We start from the raw sequence: 18,932 nt of genomic DNA, 5'->3' as shown, positions 1-18,932 counted from the left end.
TTTTCAATGAAGCACATACTTTTCCAGACAAAAAGCAGAACTTCGTTTTTTATTCAGTGCACATTATCCCATTTTATGCTGCAATGCTGCATAGGTTTTTATCAGTCCCGGGATACACTCTTTGAAAGTGTGAAGGTACCAGGGATAAAATACAGGGAGCAAAAGGTTATTAACAGCTCATAAAGAAGCCAGACTGTAGATATAAGAGCCTAAGGACATGAAAGGGAAGCATTACTTGATAAGGAAGTGAGACAAGGCTGTAGCCTATTTCCCCTTGGTATTCACTCTGTGTCTTGAGCAGGCAAAAAATGAAACCAAGGACAAATTTTGAAAGGAAATTAAAATTCAAGGAGAAGAAATATGAAGTATGAGGTCTACCAATGACACTGTAATTCTGACAGAGGCAGAAAAGAGCTTGGAGGAGAAGTTGAATAGAATGAATTGTGTCTTGAAAAGAGATTATTTGACGATGTCCAAAACTAAAACATGGTTGGTTGGTTTCTTTGGAATAAAAGGGACTGAACTGCAAGGTCCTCAGTGCCTTTATTTGTTAAGTGGCAAAGCATGAGTAGTCATCAAAGGAAGGTAGTGAAAGGCAAATCCTGTAAAACCTAAGTGTAACTAACACAATGGAAAAAAAAAAAAAACAGAGATAGAAGCCCAGAAAATGAGGCTGCCCATACAAGTTGTTAAAATTTCAGTCAACATAAGGTCTTAAAACAAAGAAATGAAGAAGAATAAAGGTGGAAAGTGTAGAGGCTAGGCCAGGCCACCAAGTAAGGCCCAAAAAGAAACCCCTGTGAGAAGGGAAGGGGGGAGCAGAGGGGGGGAGGACAGGAGAGAGGTGCCACACCAACACCTCAAGTGGTCAATGAATCAAAAAATCTCGACCTCACAGGGATGAATAGAAATCACCTTCACGGGCAAAACATAACACCAGGTGAGACGCTTTGGTGTTGTCTGCTAGCACCAGAGATGGGTGTCAGGAAGATTAAGACGTCGCCTAAAATCAGGCAAATTAGGGAAGTCTATGAGAAAGTGGGCCTACATCAGGCAGGCTATGCATCAGCAGTCAGGGTGATCCTCACACCAATGAATGTGGCCATTGGCCAGCCAAATGTGGTCAATGCAGAGTTGACAGAGGATGGTGGATTCCCTCTGAGAAGCATGCAGGGAAGACTGCCAAATGGCCCTGATCTCCTTAATTGTCCTCAGTTTGTTTGGAAAGATTATGGCAGACCATTCTGAGTTCCAGACTTCCAGTAATCAATGGCATATAAATGACTGAAGGTCTGGTTCTGGAACACCTATTTTCAGGATCGGCAGGTTGGCCAACAAGTCACCTAGTTTGTTTTCAAAAATCCCAACATGACCAGGTGTCCAAACAAAATTGACTGGCCATCCAGCTTGATGGAGGTCAGAGACCAGATCCTGGAGAGCTGTAACCAGTGGGTGAGGAGAGTAGCATTGGTGTATGGTCTGACGGCTGCTAAAGGAGTGACTACAGATTAGGATACTCTTGCCAGTGGAATAACAAACATGGCTAAGGGCTAGTTTCATGACCATCAATTTGGCAGTGAAGACACTGCAGCCTTACCTGAACTGCCACAGCCTCCAAAAGTGTATCAAGAGGCACAAGGCCACTGTATATAGAGTCCAGCACATACATAAAAACTCCACCCGATACCCTCTCATAGTTGGTATGATTCTTAAAATAACCTTGGTAGGGGTTCAAGTTGCTGGAAACCATGGTTTCTGGCTGTCAATACACAATGGAGGGTAAATGCTTAAAAGCCACCATAGCTCAGTGGGGTGGTGGAAAAATCTGTTATAACTCCACTGGAGGATCACACTGTCTGAATACTACGGGGCACGAAGTGACCAAAGGGCTTGGGACATGTTATGACCCAGAGCATTGTGCTGCCATCAGTTGAGACATCAGGAGATACATTGACATAGGTCCTGTGGCACATTGCCTGGGGAGATACGGTGTCTCGAGGACCTCCGGGATCTGTTCCTTGGGCACAAAAAGAGTAGATGCAGTATCTGGTGTCCCCCATGCCACCGGGTTTCCTTCATCTTAGGGAACTTCTTTCTGCCCTCCTCATCCTTGTTCTCCTTAGATGATGAGGACTGGGCAGGTGTCCCTGAATTGGTTTCAGGGACACAGAAAGAACAAGAAGTCCAATGGTCAGCAGCATGTGGTTCCTTCAGCCACTGGCTGGCATCTGACTGGGGATTAGCAAGAACCATAGAAGAAAAAGTCCCAAAGGACCTCTTTATAGCTAGAGAAGCCAGAGGAGGATGAGGGACCAGTGCCCTGGCAGTTGAGGAAGCCAATGCTCCTGAAGTGGGTGCAGTGGAAGCACCAGAAGGGATTCCGACCACCTGGATGGGGGGTGGGGGACAGGTATTAGCGGGCAGATCTGAGGGCCCACTGTAAGAGGTGCAACAGAGTAAGGCACCTTTGATGATGATGATGATGATGATGATGATGATGATGATGATGATGATGATTGGTTTGTGGCGTGCTCAACTGCAGTCCTCAGACCCGTACACATTCCGAATCTGCACACAGTCCAATCTAGCTACTTGCATGAATGATGATTGAATGATGAGGACAACACAAACACACAGTCTCTGGGCAGAGAAAATCCCCATCCAGCCGGGACGGCACCTTTGACAGAGAAGGTGATGACGTTGTAGCTGTAGTGTAAAATTGCGTCATTTGCATGGGATTAAGACGCTCAAACTTTTTTCTTGTCTCTTCATATGTGAGCATGTCCAGGGTCTTATACTCCTGAATTTTCTCTTGAACTTAAAAATGGAGCAATGTGGTGAGCAGGGAGTGGAGCTCACCACAGTTTACACAGATGGGGGGGAGGGGTGCAAGGAATGTTCACGTGCAGCAGATGTCCACAATCCCTGTAGACAGGGGTAGTGGTGCAATGAGAAGACATATGTCTGAACTTCATACACCTGAAGCATCTCATAGGAGGAGGAACACAATGTTTTATGTCACACCACTAGCCCATCACCTTGACCTTCTCAGGCAATGTATCACCCTCAAAAGCTAAGATGAAGGCCCCAATAGCAACTCTGTTTTTGCCTGGTGCCCTGTGGACATGACAGATGAAGTGCACATCTATTTGCTGTAAGTTGGCCCACAGCTCATCATTAGATTGTGAAAGTAAATCACAGTGAAAATGATGGCTTGGACCACATTGAGACTCCTGTGGGAAGTGACAGTCACGTGAATGTCACTGAAGTTTTCACAAGAGAGCAGTGGAAGGAGATGATGCTATAATCAGGAGGAAACTGTTCTTCATATTAGACATGGCGGTAGTGTCACTGTACTTGTCTTCAATGTGTTCCACAAAAAATAAAGGCTTTGTGGCCAAAAAGATGTCCCCATCAGTCCTGGTACAGACTAGGTATTGGGGGGAGCACTTTGCTCCTTGTTGTCTAGACCTGTGTTCCTCCCACAGTGTGGCCAGGGAAGTGAACATGTTGGGATTGTACTTTGTTGCACCATATGAGGCCTTTCCATTTGAAGAGACTGCTGATGCCATGTGACCACCAACAGGAGAAAATTTAAGTATCTTCACAAGCAAACTATCCACTATAGTGCCACCCACTCCCAATGGGGGCTCTCCCCACATGTGCCACCCAGCCACAGCAATGGCTACCTGGCTAGTAATCCATTGCCAGGAGTCTGGCACATATTCCATGGCATATATAGGGAGTGTGCAGCTCAGGCACCAAAAGAGCGATCCCTTCACGGTCATAATATCATGCAGGTACTTTATGACCTCTGCACAATGGGATGGCTATCATGCTGGGTTCTGGGGATACAACAAAAACAGGAAGGAGGGAGTCAGTGTGGAAAGGTGCAGAGACAGAAAATACACCACAGGGGCAACCTTCCCTGCATGACACACACACTTCTGTAAAATTTGGAAAAGATGGCATATCAAACCCAATAATGGTTGGTTTGTGGGATTAAAGGGACCAGACTGCTACGGTCATCGGTCCCAAACCCAATAATGGAGACCATATAATCGTTTGTGGAAGGTGAAGACAGTGCCAGGAGTGAAACTAGAAATCAAGACCAAAATCATGAACCAAGTCCAGGCATGTTCTGCATCAAAACAATCATTTAACAGAAAGTCAGAGGAGATAAGAGATAGTCGAAGTGTAGGTTTGCACCACAGAAAGAGGAAGTAGTGCTACAAATACTCTGTGGAAGTCAAGCACATACTCACCAAAGAGTTATTAGCCACCTGGGGGAAGTAAAACAAGGGTAACAGAATTTAGTTGAACTAAGTCCGGTAATGCTCGGGGAATTAGATTAGGAAATGAGCCACTAAAAGTAGTAGATGAGTTTTGCTATTTCGGCAATAAAATAATTGGTGGTGGCTGAAACAGAGAGGATATGAAATACAGACTGGCAACGGTAAGAAAAGCATTTCTGAAAGAGAGAAATGTGTTAATGCGAAGGCATCTGTCTAGTGTGTTGCCTTGTATGGAAGTGAAACATGGAAGATAAATGGTTCAGAAAAGAAGAATGCTTAAGATTAGATGGTCAGATTGAGTAAATAATGAAGAGGAACTGAATCGAACTGGAGGAAAAATGAAATTCACAGCACAACTAGACTAAAAGAAGGGATTAGTTGATAACACACATCCCGAAGCATCAAGGTGTAGTCATTTTGGTAATTGGGGGGGGGGGGGGGGGGAGGGAGGGAGGGAGGGAGGGAGAGAGAGAGAGAATGAATTTATTTTTAATCATGTGGCATCATTAAAAATTATACAAAGAAATGAAAGCAATATTTTTAATGAGATTTGTATGGATTACAAAACTCAATGAACATTTGAAACTAGAGCTCCATAATGGACAATTTCCATAACCAATAAAATCATATAAATAGAGATCACTAAAAATTTAATATTTTCTGCATTAACAGACATTATGACAAAGCACTCAACTGTGCCCTAAATCAGAGCAATTTTTTATTGTAAAAAGAGAAAAATGGATACAAAAATCTTAGATAAAAATCCTCCAGCATCTCAATTTTTTTAAAAAAAACAACTTTTGAGCAAATCTCAGATCTGTATATATATTCTTATTTCTCTTTTCCAGCATATTAACTTCTTTATAAATGATGGTAGCTTCTTCACTGACTGTTCTAGATAAATTCAACAGCTGCTTTACTTTTCATTTTCATGTTATTATTTCATTCTGTGATAAATAAAGCTGATTTATCTGCCCTTAACACCATACTTGGGACAGTGAATAACTTTCAAGCTTATGGTTCAATATTATCAAGTATCCATTCAAGAAAACCATCAACTCTCGTATAAACACTTGCTGTTGGACCACACTCAGTTCCTGTTCGGAATGAGACAATTCCAACTTGCTGTACTGGTTTTGAATCATTCGTGTATTTCATAAGTGGACCACCACTATCACCATTGCATGCATCAGGTCCTTGTCCACCTGCACACATTTGTGTAGCCTTTGATAGTGGTTGAACTTGCCTTGACTGCAAAGGACTGCATTCTTCTGTTGGTGTTACAGATACAACTGCAAACTGCAGTACAGTGCTTCCATTTGTGTCCACTGTTTGGAAAAAATTAAAAATATGTTAAATAACTGTAAAATAATTACATACAAAATACTTTTTAAATTATAATATTAATAAATATTATTTTATAACATAACATAAGAATTTGGATATATACTTCCAGGCAAAATACCACATCAAAATGTAATATTAAATAAAGTAAAAAAGAGAAGATGATGGTAAAACATTGGATAGCATTCAAATGAGAAGGGGTGAGACATATAAAAATAAATCATGAAGAGATTTTGGACAGCAACAGTTCCATGGGAACTACCTCTCCCTGGTACGGATATACTTATTTCTTCTATTTGGCAGTTAGATTGATCCAGTTCTATTATACCAACTCAACGGAAATTCAAAAAGCATATTTTGTATTTGTTGTATTGCTTATTATGATTTTGTATTGATTGTCAATGAAACAATGAAAAACAAACCATGTTTTTCCTGCAAGCAGTACTACTTTTGATTTTTTGTTGTCCCATGTTTTGAACTGTACCATAGAAAAAACAATCATTGAAGTGTAGGTAAATCCAAGATAGGATAATAACAATAGTATGAAAAGGATAGATTGTTATGCACCATATAGTGGAGCTGCTGAGTTGCAGATAGACACAACAAAAAGACCTTCAAACAAGTAAGCTTTTGGCCGTAAAGGTCTTCATTGGAATTGGACAAAACACACACACACACACACACACACACACACACACACACACACACACACACACACACACACACACACCAACAACAACAACAAAACCCCATTATCTATGGCTGCTGAGGTCACATTGTGAGTGGGGAGGGGCATAGGTGTGTGTAGGACAATAACTGATGGAGATTGAGACCAGGAGGGTTATGGAACTGTTGGATATACTGTTGGGAGAATTCCCACCTTGGCCATTCAAAAAATCTGGTGTTGGCAGGAAGGATCTTGATGGCAAAGGCTGTGAAGCAGCCATCAAAATGAAGAACTATATTCTGGGCAGTGCACTCAGCAACTTGGTGGTCCAGTTGTTTCTCGGCCATAGTTTGTTGGTAGCCATTCAAGCAGACAGACAGCTTGTTGGTTGTAATGCTCACGTAGAACACAGCACAGTGGTTGCAGCTTTGCTTGTAGATCACTTGACTGGTTTCACTGGTAGCCCTGTCTGTGATGAGATAGGTGATGCTTGTGAGTGGACTGGAGTAGGTGGTGGTGAGAGAATGTAAGGGACAGGTCTAGATGCAAGGCCCCTGGAATAGATGTCATTCCCGTCAAAACTATTAATATCTTTGGGAGTGCTAGCCATGATAAAACTATTCTACCTGGCATGCAATAAGTATGAGACAAAACAGACAGAGACTTCAAGAAGAATGTAAGAATTACAGTTCTAATGAAGGCAGGAGCTGACAGGTGTGGATATTGCTAAACTATGAGTTTAATAAGTCAGTTATGATTGCAAAATACTGATAAGAATTATTTTACAGAAGAATGGAAGATCAGTTTTGTTTGGGGAAATATAGGAACATGTGAGACAATACTGACCCTAGGACTTAACATAGAATATACGATAAAGAAAGACAAACCTATATCTCTATAATTTGTACACATGGAGAAAGCTTTTGACAGTATTGACTGAAGTGCACTTTTTGAAGTTCTGAAAGTGACAGGGATAAAACACTGTGAGTAAAATGTTATATACAGCTTGTACAGAAGCCAGACTGCACTTATAAGAATCTAGTGACACAAAAGGGAAGCAGAGGTCGAGATGAGAGAGAGAGAGGTTTGTGGTCTCACCTCCATTTTATTTACTCTGTACATTGAGCAAGCATTGAAGAAAACTAAAGAAAAATTTGGAGTTGGGATTAAAATTCAGGAAAAAGAAATTAAAACTCTGAGGTTTGTTGATGACATTGTAACTCTGTTAGAGATGCCAAAGGACTTGGAGGAACAGATGAACAGAACAGACAGTGTCTTGAAAAGAGATTGTGTGATGAACATAACCAAAAGTAAAACGATGGTAATGGAATCTGGTTGAACTACATCCAGTGATACTGAGGAAATAAGATGAAGAAATGAGCAACTAAAAGTAGTAGATGAGTTTTGCTATTTGTGAAATGAAATAACTAATGATGGCTGAAACAGAGTGGATATAAAATCCAGACTGGCAATAATGGAAAGGTATTTCCAAAAAAAGAAAATTTGTCAACATTGAACATGAATTTAAATGCTAGAATGTTAGGATGTATTTTCTAATGGTTTTTGCAGTGCAGCAACAGTCTGCGACAAACAGTCATGATATTTCCACAGTTCTTTTGAAACTGCTACTGCAGCACTGCCATGTGACTGGTACGTATAAACACATTGTGAAACATTTATGTATTTTATATATGGAATGTAGAAGGAGATTCAAAATGCAAATGATGTTATCTTTTGGAGTTCGTAGTGCCACTATAAACTGTAGCAGCAATAAAAAATATCTCCAAGATTTTAAAAGTTGTGCCTAATTTTGATTGTATTAAAACAAATCTGAAATCCACAAAGAAACTCGTGAAATGAACTACATCACAATCAGCACAAAGTGACAGACAGGACATGCCAAGCATGTAGATATACTCATAATCAGTTCCTTTTGGACTTAAACTTCTCAGGTCACAACTCATTTTCAGTCTTAAAAGATTTTTGGTGATACAATTAAGATTCTGCTAATGTGAACCGTATATATTACATTGCACTGAGATTTCATTATTATATGTCTGCATTAAGATGGGATTTACTTTAACTGAATTTTCTTTTTCGTATTGTTTAAAGCCACTGTATGGTTAGTGATTGGGAAATGTGACAGTCACACCATTAAAAATAACAAGTTCTCAATTTATAGCATACCATTCTTCTGTTACTACACACAGGCCACTTGGAGCACTTGCATCACTTCAGTTGCCACAAATTTTGACAGCTGAAATGATGCTAGCACTTCAAATGGCTGGTGTCTACTAACTTGAATCAGAAAGTTGCATTTTTTGCCCTGGGGAGTTTCATGGCTGTTTGTCATAGATTTTGGTGTAGCCTTGTGCAAAACTGAAATGTGGGCAATAAGGAGTTCAGATAACAAGACAAAAGAAACTTTTGAAATGTAGTGCTACAGAAGAATGCTGAAGATTAGATGCATAATTGCATAATTAGATGCATAAAATTGCATAACTAATGAGAGGGACTGAATCAAAATGGCGAGAAAAAAATTTTGTGGCACAACTTGACTGAAAGAAGGAATTGGTTGATAGCAGACATTCTGAGGCATCAAGAAATTGTCAATTTGGTATTGGAGGGAAGCATTTGAGGTAAAAATTGTAAGCAGAGACTGAGAGATGGATACAGTACCCAAGTTCAGATAGCTGTATGTTGGAATAGTTATTTTGAGATGAAGCGCTTTGCACAGGATAGAGTAATGTGCAGAGATGCATCAAACTAATCCCTGGACTAAAGACCACCACCACAACCAGCACCACCACGACCACCACCACCACCACCACCACCACCACCACCACCACCACAACAACAAGAAGTTTTACTTCATTCTAAAGTTGTGTTGATCTCAATAAGTGATTAAACAGGCAATGCAGCATTGATTATTTGGCATGGCTACCACCCCTTCATGGTTGCAACAGAAATGGCCTGCAAAGCAGGAAATGGTGAGAGGTGTGAGCAACTGCACTGATGCTGTGCACTCAACAATTAAATATGAATGGGTAAAGGCATTTTATTTGGTGACATGATATGACTACTAGTGTAATTTTAACCTGATCAAGTGTGTTACCATCATTACTAAGTGGGCCTTCATGTCATCAGTGCTATAATATTTAGAGAAGGTGAATTTGTGAATTGAGTGTGCACCTGGGTAAATTTCTTCCACTTCTTTCTCACTTTGGATGTGGTTTTTATAGTGCATATAAGTTGATACTCATTGTGCGGACTTGTAACACAGTGGGAAGTTGTCAGACAACATTTCTTAAGGTTTTTGGGTTCAGTTGGCAGATGGTCATTTTCCTTAGAAAATGCTAAGTAGAACCATGGTGCAGATTCCACATCAAACTACAGGTTCCCTTTATAACCAGCATTAATATTTGACTGGTTTCTTGCCAGGATACACTAACAACATCAAGACATGATTGGATGATTAACAGGAGTGACAGTGTGTGCTACTTTTTACCTCTTATGTTGAAACTATTTCCAATTTTGTGGTAATGAAACAAACAGCTTGCATGTACTGCCACAAGAACACTAGATGTTTTATTGCTGCAATACTGAAGCAAAATATGTTGTTGTTTGCTCTTATTTTGTTTTCTTTGGAATCTACCTCTTTTTCCCTGTTATGTAGAATGTCATGAAACTGTGGAAAAAGGAAAGTGGAGAGAAAGAGCAGAAGATAGAAAAATTTTAGACAGAAAAAGCAAAGAAGTACAGCTGGTATCTGGAGATGTTTTTAGAAACTGACAGAAAAGTATTTAATTTTCAGCATTTAATTTTTAGTAAAATGCTGTGAGCTGCCTAAGAAATCAGACAATGCTATGTCTACACCTACAGGTAAAGTTTATAGCAAACTGTGTTTTGACAAGTCCAGTTACAAAGATGCTCTGACTGAAAATGTCGGTGAAACTGTAGATAAGGCAGAAGCCTGTTATCTGAGGGCAGAAGCTTATTATCCAATGACTTCCAACAGCTAAACTGATTAAAGAATTTAGTGAAAGGAATCTTGGAGAAAAATCAATATATCATACCAGATTGATTCCACAGCATGATTTAGAATTTTGACTTTTAACACAGAGATGAGAAAGTAATTATGTCTGGCAAATTAAGGACCGAAGTTATTAATTACTGTTGGTAGTCCCTTTAAGGAACAGTTTGTTGAACAAACAACTGAGCAGTGAACAAACATTGCTTCAAGAAAAAATTGAGCAATGGCTGCAGCGGTGAAGTGATGTGTTCCTGGTTGGTGCATTCTCCACCCAAGACAGCAACATTTTATATGTATTGCTTCTTGTTTTTCGAGTTAGGTTCCTTGGATTAGTAGGATGCCTTTATACAATGTCAAGCACCTGAAAAAATGGCCACCGTGGGGAGGAGAGAAGAAGGAAAGAAGAACAAGAACAAGGGGGAAAGGGGAAGGGGGAGGAGAATCATTGTGAGTGCTTAGTATAATGCAAGGAGTCTGACAAGAATCTCCCTGAAAATAAAAGACTAATTAGTAGAGAAATTCAGAAAGATATAGGAGACATAAAGGGAAAATCATGCAACATCTTAATAAGGTTCATTCGTTGCATAAAATAACTGAGAACACAAAATTTAGCTTTATAGGCACAGAGAGCAGCTTCAAGGAGACAATGTCACTTCCAATTCTGGAAATCTCCTTTGTGTATTGAGGCTATTTGCCAATTTCAATCCCTGTTGAAAATCAATGAAGTACCATATCTTACATCTTGCTGCTTGTTCACAATGAGATCAAACAACTGATGTCAACTGGTATTTGGTAGAGACTAATCAGTAAGATATATAAAACCAAAAAATAATAGCTTTTTTTCAATTCAACTTGTGAACAGATGTCGCAAGTTGTCGGATATGTGGACATACATTTCATAGGTAAGGTTATACATCTACATGAGAATTTCCTTGGTTTCATTGAAATAAGCCAGGAAGACTTTGACATGACAGCCTCATGAATAACCCCTTCAGTAACTGGGAAACGACTTAACAGGTACTAAAGATTGTAGATCACAGTGCCATGAGAATGTTGCAGTGATGGCAATGAGAAGACAAAAATAATCTAGCTCTCTCATGGTGAATTGTGATAATCACACTGAATTTTTTGGGGTGTACATTCTGTCAATCAAGATGTGAGTATCATTCTTTGGAACTATTCAAGCACTGTAAATTTTCTTTTCTGTCACTGCTGTGCTGAGAGCCACTTAAAAAGGCTATGCCTATGGTCCTCGAGACTGAATCCCATGCTAGATTGAGTGCAAGGAAAGAAACTGTTCAACCTCTTGGATAGTATCTTGCAATGATAGTTTGAGTTCTTGAAGACAAGACAGAAGATAACCATTACACTGGACAAACAATATTTGATGCAAGCCAAACGTGCAGCCACATGTTTAACTATGATTTATTTACCATTGAAATTCTGAGACAAAATTCTCACTTACATAGACAAAGGTTATAAAAGGCCACAGATTCCTTCTATGAACCGCCATAGTTTTGCATTTATGTAATTTGAAAGCTCTATGTGACAAGCTCCACGATGAGAGGAGAGAGCAGTCAAATTACTGCATGAAGAATTAGACCTAAGACAGGAAATCTATACAAATAAAATTATTATACTTTTGATTATGTTATTGCTAACTAGTGCCAATGTAACAAAACCTATAAAATAACTATCAGTAGCATCCCTATGATACACCAAGAAATTTTTCCCTTGTTGTCACAGAACATTAATTATCCAGGGTAGTTGGTTGACTTAAACTGCTCTAAACACTCAGTTAATTACAGTAGCATTTCACAGTTCTATTAAATGAAACAAAAGTAAATTATTGTTGTAGGTATATTAACTGCATGTCATCCCTTATATAGAGGATAAACTTAATCTGTAACATCTTATCGCTTGGAAAGTTGCAACTGTTACTAAAGAGGAAAGAAGTCATACCCAATGGCTCTCCACTCCATAATGCCAGGAGTAACACTGCAGTGCCTTTCCAAATTATTGGAAGAATGGGATCTCTTCTGAGGTCAATGCCATACTCACTAGAAACTAGTAAGTCAAGGCAGTGCAGAATGGTGATTTATTGCTGAGCACAATGCAGTGCAATCCTTCACCAACCCACACTTCCCAGTCACAGCATCAATCCACACACAACCATTTGTGCTGTAATGTTAATGGCAGACTACACATGGAATGGTAATTTCCTAATCCAGCTGCGTTTGGTTCCTGACAAATGGTGAGGGATGACACAGAATGTTGCAGGCAGTCCATTACTTAGTCTTTGATGGCAGGCACAGATTTGAAGTGGTGCACAGTACAGGGATCTGCCCTGGAACCTTGACAAGGAGTATGTCTGCCCCCGTGTATCCATTCAGAGCTACAGTCTTGTCCATATGTCACATACATCTGGCATTGCCCAATTCAACCAGGTGGCCAAATGGAGACCCACAATGAGGCCCCTTTCAAACTCTGTCTGCTGCTGACAAGCAAATGGAGTTCTCCCATCCTTCCCAATGACCACTCAACATCTGATACTGTTCACACCCTGTACACTGGGTGTCTCAGGAGAAATGGCCAGTATTCAGGAATATGACAGAAATGTTCATTTGAAGAAAAAAACTTTGTATTGATATATGCCCTATTCTGAATGGTTTCTGAGATAGGATACATTTAAATGTCCATTTGTTTTTAGGTAAATATGTGTGTTGTCCACCCAATCTCTCTGGAATTTTATTTTAGTCCAACATACCTAGCTTTTTTTAACCTCTTTGCTTGGGATGTGTTCCTGCCATTAAACTAGCCTGTTGAACACACAGTTGTTCATGGTGCATTGTGAGAAAAGTAGTGCCAGGGATTGAGGGCATATAAGAGAGAAGCATCAGTTAACTGTTAAAACATATATTGTTCAATTGCTGTGTTGTAATATGCATGTTTTAATGTTTACTAACTGTCGTACATGTGTAAACCTCACAATGTATTAAATAATAGAGAAAATAAATAACAATATACATTAAAGGTGTTCTATCTTGGAAACCAAATAGTATAGCATCTGTCCACATATGAAGCTTTTTTGCTTCAAATGATCATTCCTCTCATATCCCTGAACACTGACTGTTCCTCCTTGGACACCCTGTATACTTTATCAGGTTTGGTTACAACACTAATTCACTCTTATGGCCATTCCACCTGTCGCAGAGAATTGCAACTCTAATAATTTACATAAACACCAATGATATGTATGTGGACAAAGATACACAGACATCTGACCACATTTTGTGTCAAGCAGTGATAATTGTTTACCTGGGTGCAAAGGATCATGATTGGCTGCATCTACTGAAATGAATGTAATTTTTATACATGAGGGTGGTCTGTTGTTTACCCAAAACTGTGATTTTTATGTAAGTCATGCAGAACCAAATCATGACTTTTCGAAAATACTTACAAATTGTAAATCATCATCCCCTTACATTAATTCTGTTATGTTTCTACTTTTTTTTATTTTTATCACTCCTATTTTCCCCCTCTTTTTTCCTAGTTCTTAACTGCACTTCTTATTCCGCTTCTTGTGGCTACTGCTCATCAGTCCATCTTTATTTCTCATTCTGTCCCTCTATCATCTATGTACTACCTTTAACCTCCAACTCTGTCTGACACCTTCCCCTACATCTCCAGCATACCTCATCCTCACAACAACTAGGTCCCTATCAACCTAGTGTGAGAGTGACCAGCCCTTCCTTTTCAACATTCCACAGGCTGTCCATCTTCCCTTCCTATATCTGGATCAGAACAACAAAGTATGTGGCAGGTACATGTTTACAGGACAGTTACTGTGGCAGCAGTCAACTAGAGCATGAGAATGGGCACACCTTTCATCCTGCACATAGTTTCATATCGCTCTGCTGCTACCTCAGCTGCCAGCTTTCCTGTCAGCTGATGATGATACTTGCAGTTTGTGATATAGGGGCTGCAATATGTTGTTACGTGCTTTTTCATCAGAGTTTCTTTTTTTTTTTTAATATGTGTGAAATGTTGTGAAATTGCTTAGAAAAGTGATAACACTATTATGATCCTGCAAAGAGAATCCAACACTTCATGTTAAAGGGGAAAGTATGAATGCACTCGGTACAGAGTTGCACAGTTGCTACTGCTGCTACGGGAGACCTATTGCATTTTCGAGGAACTGCAAACTGATAGTACTCCCCTCTGCCACACTCAGCTGTCAATCACTTTGTTATTCTGGTTCAGGTGTAGATATAGTTTTTTTTCTGCTTGTTTATTTTGGCAAGTATTTTGAATTTCACTTCATGATGGTAAGTACTAGCTAGCCATTCCATCTCATTATAATTTTAGTTTCCCCATTTGAATTTTACTATTGACAGAATTAACAATATAAATATTTACTATGTTCAGTCAGTTTATAACCTTTGTTAAGATTATTCAACTATTTGCTTTAAATCACCCGTAATACCATAATTATAGTATTTCACAGCTGAAAGGTTGTAGTTTTTACTAACAGACCATATAACGTTTTTCTTCAGTTGTCAGTCAATATATTTCAATCAAACTTCAATATGTCAAAGCTCTAGTTAAAATTGTGCAACATGATTATAATCACTCACCCATGGAGAGCTGCAGAATAACTGAATATTTTCAGTTATTTTCATCAGTTTTAGTTTCTGGAATAACTACCCTGTGCTATTTCTAACAAATGATCATTCTAAAGTATATCATTTTTCCTCTCACATGACTAAGATACCTTGCAGTTGCCGAAGCATGGTAAAAAGACATGTACACAATTGAAAATTTTACTGATATACTCATTTATAAATCCAACTATTGAGGCAAAACAGCTGATAACAGACAATCTGTAAAATACCTCAATTATATTAGGTTGGTCTACATAAGAAGGACTTTTTTTAGTTTACATCTAGTTCCCTATTTTACCAACTGTTTGAGGGATCTGTAGTGGAACCTTGTGATTTAAAGACCCAGTAGGAACAGATGTACCGCTAGTGATTCAAGAAGATATCCTGAAAGGCCAGCCATCTGAACTACTCCTCCCAAGGAACAGCTACTTGAAATAATGCAAGACAATTGTCTCAGAACATCTTTATTGTCATTTGTAGAGAAGAGAAAATGTCTTCTCAGACATCTTCATTTTATACTAGCTAAACCTAAGAGAGTATGAGAAGTAGAATAAATTCATAGGAAGATAAATAAATGGTTCTCTCCTAACGAGGGAGTCATATGGCACTGTTGGCTGCAGTACCCTGACAGGTCGGTTCAGACACTTTATTAGTTTAGGGTTTTCTTCCTCTGTGTACATAGGCCTCTTTTCTTGTAGTGTATGACAGTTGTGTGTCAGTTATATCTGCTGAGTATAGGTGATTGTGATGGATGTGTATGCAGTATGGTATCATGATTATACTGCACAATGACAAGTGAAGCGAGGGGCTCAGGTTGCAGCTAAGCTTAACATCCTTGTGCCTATCACAGATGGATTGATTAGCCTCAGTCTTTCAGGCAAACAATGAAGGCACTTATTCCAGCCCTGTGCCAGGCTATTAATATTTGCCATATCATACTCCTTGAGAAACTTCATAACTTGTAAACAGATTGTCATCTGGTTCGTTGACTGTTATGACAAATCAGTGATGATGACAGTTTGTGGTAAATACTGAATTCTGCTGGGAGACAAGAGGTAGAGACACAATCATTGTGGGCTGTATTAAGAATCTTAAAGCACAAAGGCATTACCAATCCATACACAATACAGCCACATTTAGTTAACTAATACTAGAGAGGGTTCATTTGCAAGGAAATGGCTCCAAAAGAACTGTTCACTAAACTGAATGGAGTGGTCCACATTAAAAATTATGAAATTTAGGAAGATATTTCTGCTTAAAAAATATAACAAGAACTTGATTACATTGCAAGCTTTTATGACTGGTATTTGCATCCATGGCAACTTTTATTATATGGAAATTAGGTAATGGACTAAGGCATGGTTCTGCGCCAGATGTTTTCTCTCCTAATGATAGATACATCACCAGAGGCTATAAAGACTCAGATAGTAGTTTCAAACTTAAATGAGCTCAGCAAGCTGAACTGTTTATAGGTATCCAGACAATGGTCAAGTTGTGATGTCAGTGTGATTGATGACATCACAGTGTGACCATTGCAGGGATATGTATAAACAATTCAGCTTGCTGAGCTTGTTTAAGTTCAAAATTTCTGAGCCTTTATATCATCTGATGATGTCCCCAACATTAGCAGACAGAACATCAGGCACGAAGCATGCCTTAGGCTGTGGTCTAATACATGTACATATAACAAACAAAACTGAGATAGAAAATGATTAAAAATTGCTTGGATAGCCAGTAACAAACATTTAGCTCTTGAGAGGAGAATGTGGAGGATACTGACTCAAATTCAGAAGTGTTATAATCCACATCAGGATTATATTCTGCCACGAAAGATAGAAATGGGAGGGAACCACATGGTTCAATAACGTTATTTATAGGTTACTGCAATGCATAGAGAGCTTCATGTGAGATCCAAATGAAATTGAATTCTTACTGACAAATAAAATCTGAATTCTTTCAGAACAAGCATAAGTGCATCTAGGCAAGAAGTGTCCACTGATTTCAGAAGCAAGATATTACTTCTCAACTTGAGGGCCCCCTGCCTTCTTTCCCCCAAAAAATGTTTTGTTCTTATATTAACTCACTCAAAGAATCAAGGCTGTACACCCAGGTGTTCATTCAGCATGATGGCACACAAATGGAAGATGATGAAATGAAGGCTAAATTCTGCCTTTTTGCCTTACAGAGCTGCTTCACTGATGAAGAACACATCACACAATTCAAACATGTTTTAAACAAATCCGCACAAAAATGACAGATACTGAAAAACAACTAAAGTCTCTCACTATAAGAAATGCTATGGGACATGGTGGGATACTCATTCAATTTTATATTAAATATCTAGAAGAACTATCCTCCAATTAAGAAAGATCATAGGAAAGATATGCAAAACAATATGCCTGTTTCACTGATGTCAGTTTGTTGCAGAATTGTGGAATATGTTTTGTGTTCACATACAATGGGTTTTTAGCAGACTGAACAACTCCTCGCTAGGAGTCAAAACAGTTTCACAAGCAACGATTGTGTGAAACTCAGCTTTTTTCATAAGATGCAGAAGGTTCTAAACAGCAAAGTTTATGCTGATACCATGTTTCTTGACCTTTGGAAAGCCTTTGATACAGCTTCACACCATCATTTAAGTAAAAAAAGGCAGTAGTCTGTGATGGTACTGAAGACTCTGTAGCACACAGGACACAGTACAGCTTTTTAATGAGGAGAAATCGTCAGAGATGAAAATAGCTTTCGGTGTACCTCACAGAAAGTGCTAGGGCCACTTTTGCTAATGATGTATATAATTTGATGCAGAACAATTGATACTGCTTTAGTTAGTAAGGAATTCTTTTTAATGAGATATTATTGTTCAACTGCTTTGCAGTGTTGAGCTCTGTCCTTATGATAGGACAAATTTCCTCTGAATCAATCCACTCAGTGGCAGTGGGTAGAAATGAAATTCAGATAGGAACTTCCAACCTACTAGGAGACAATAATGATGGAGCTCCTGTGCAGTCTCATAAAATGTCATACCGATCTGCTTTGAACAATGTGCATGAAATGTCATTCAAACAGATCTTATTTTGAAGACAGCCAAATTAAGTGAACACATTTCCAGTTTCAGCTCCTTTATCTTCTGCCACAACTAATACATAACATTTTCCATCAGAGTGCAAGAACACGTCTAAAACGCACTTTTCAACCACTGCTGCTCAATTGATTGATTGTTATCAGAATCGCCACAGGCTAAGGGCACAAGCCAAAAAACCATCACACACTAATAAATAGTTCTTTAGTAATGTCTTGCTTCTTTTTATTCAGACCGCATATATAAATCGCCTGATAGGTAATATCTGAGGCTACCCACAACTGGAGCAGTGATGTCCAGACAGATCACACAATTAGGAAATAGTTATAAAATGCAGGAATGATCAGTGACTGGCACAAAGATGTGTAACTGATCTTTAGTACAGACAGATGTGATTAAAGTGTCTAAAAGTAACCTCCCAGAGTTTAAGGTGGAGTGCCTAAATAAATCTAAATATGGAGAAGGCAGAAACCAGCCTTATATTTACCAGGAAAAATCTAATGAAGTGCAATTCATCCATAACAGTGGCTGCTTATAACATATTTCCAGTATGTATCCCACACAATAGCTACCACAGTACAACCAGAGAAATTCAGGCTTATACAGCTGGACCCTGACAATTTTTCTTCTCATATAACATCTGAAAACAGAACAGGGATGGGTGAAAATAAGTCATGTACATTGGGCACCCTTGCTACACAATTTCCTAGTAGAAATGTAGATTTAGATTTTTTGACATTTTTAGTGCAAAAGAAAGCCAACATTTCAACAGCTGTGAGGTCTAGGAATGTCATATAGTTTTTAAAGTTAAGAATGATGCCTTTCAATCATAATTTAGGCAGATGAAAAG

General features: G+C 38.9%; 1 protein-coding gene across 2 annotated transcripts in view; it reads right to left on the bottom strand.

Annotated features, from left to right (window-relative positions):
• Positions 1-4,817: 4,817 nt before the first annotated feature.
• The window catches only part of LOC126263042 (CLIP domain-containing serine protease B9-like), a 186,991-nt gene continuing 172,876 nt past the window's right edge, over positions 4,818-18,932 (bottom strand). For both annotated transcript variants that reach the window (XM_049960019.1, XM_049960026.1), the window contains exon 7: positions 4,818-5,623. In XM_049960019.1, the coding sequence (XP_049815976.1) occupies positions 5,310-5,623 (314 nt within the window). In that variant the 3' untranslated portion in view covers positions 4,818-5,309. The remainder of the gene's footprint in view (positions 5,624-18,932) is intronic.

This window comes from Schistocerca nitens, chromosome 1 (genome assembly GCF_023898315.1).
Source record: "Schistocerca nitens isolate TAMUIC-IGC-003100 chromosome 1, iqSchNite1.1, whole genome shotgun sequence".
Taxonomy (NCBI): Eukaryota; Metazoa; Arthropoda; class Insecta; order Orthoptera; family Acrididae; genus Schistocerca; species Schistocerca nitens.
The sequence above is the reverse complement of the archived record's forward strand: the minus strand, read 5'-3'. Positions and strand labels throughout refer to the sequence as shown.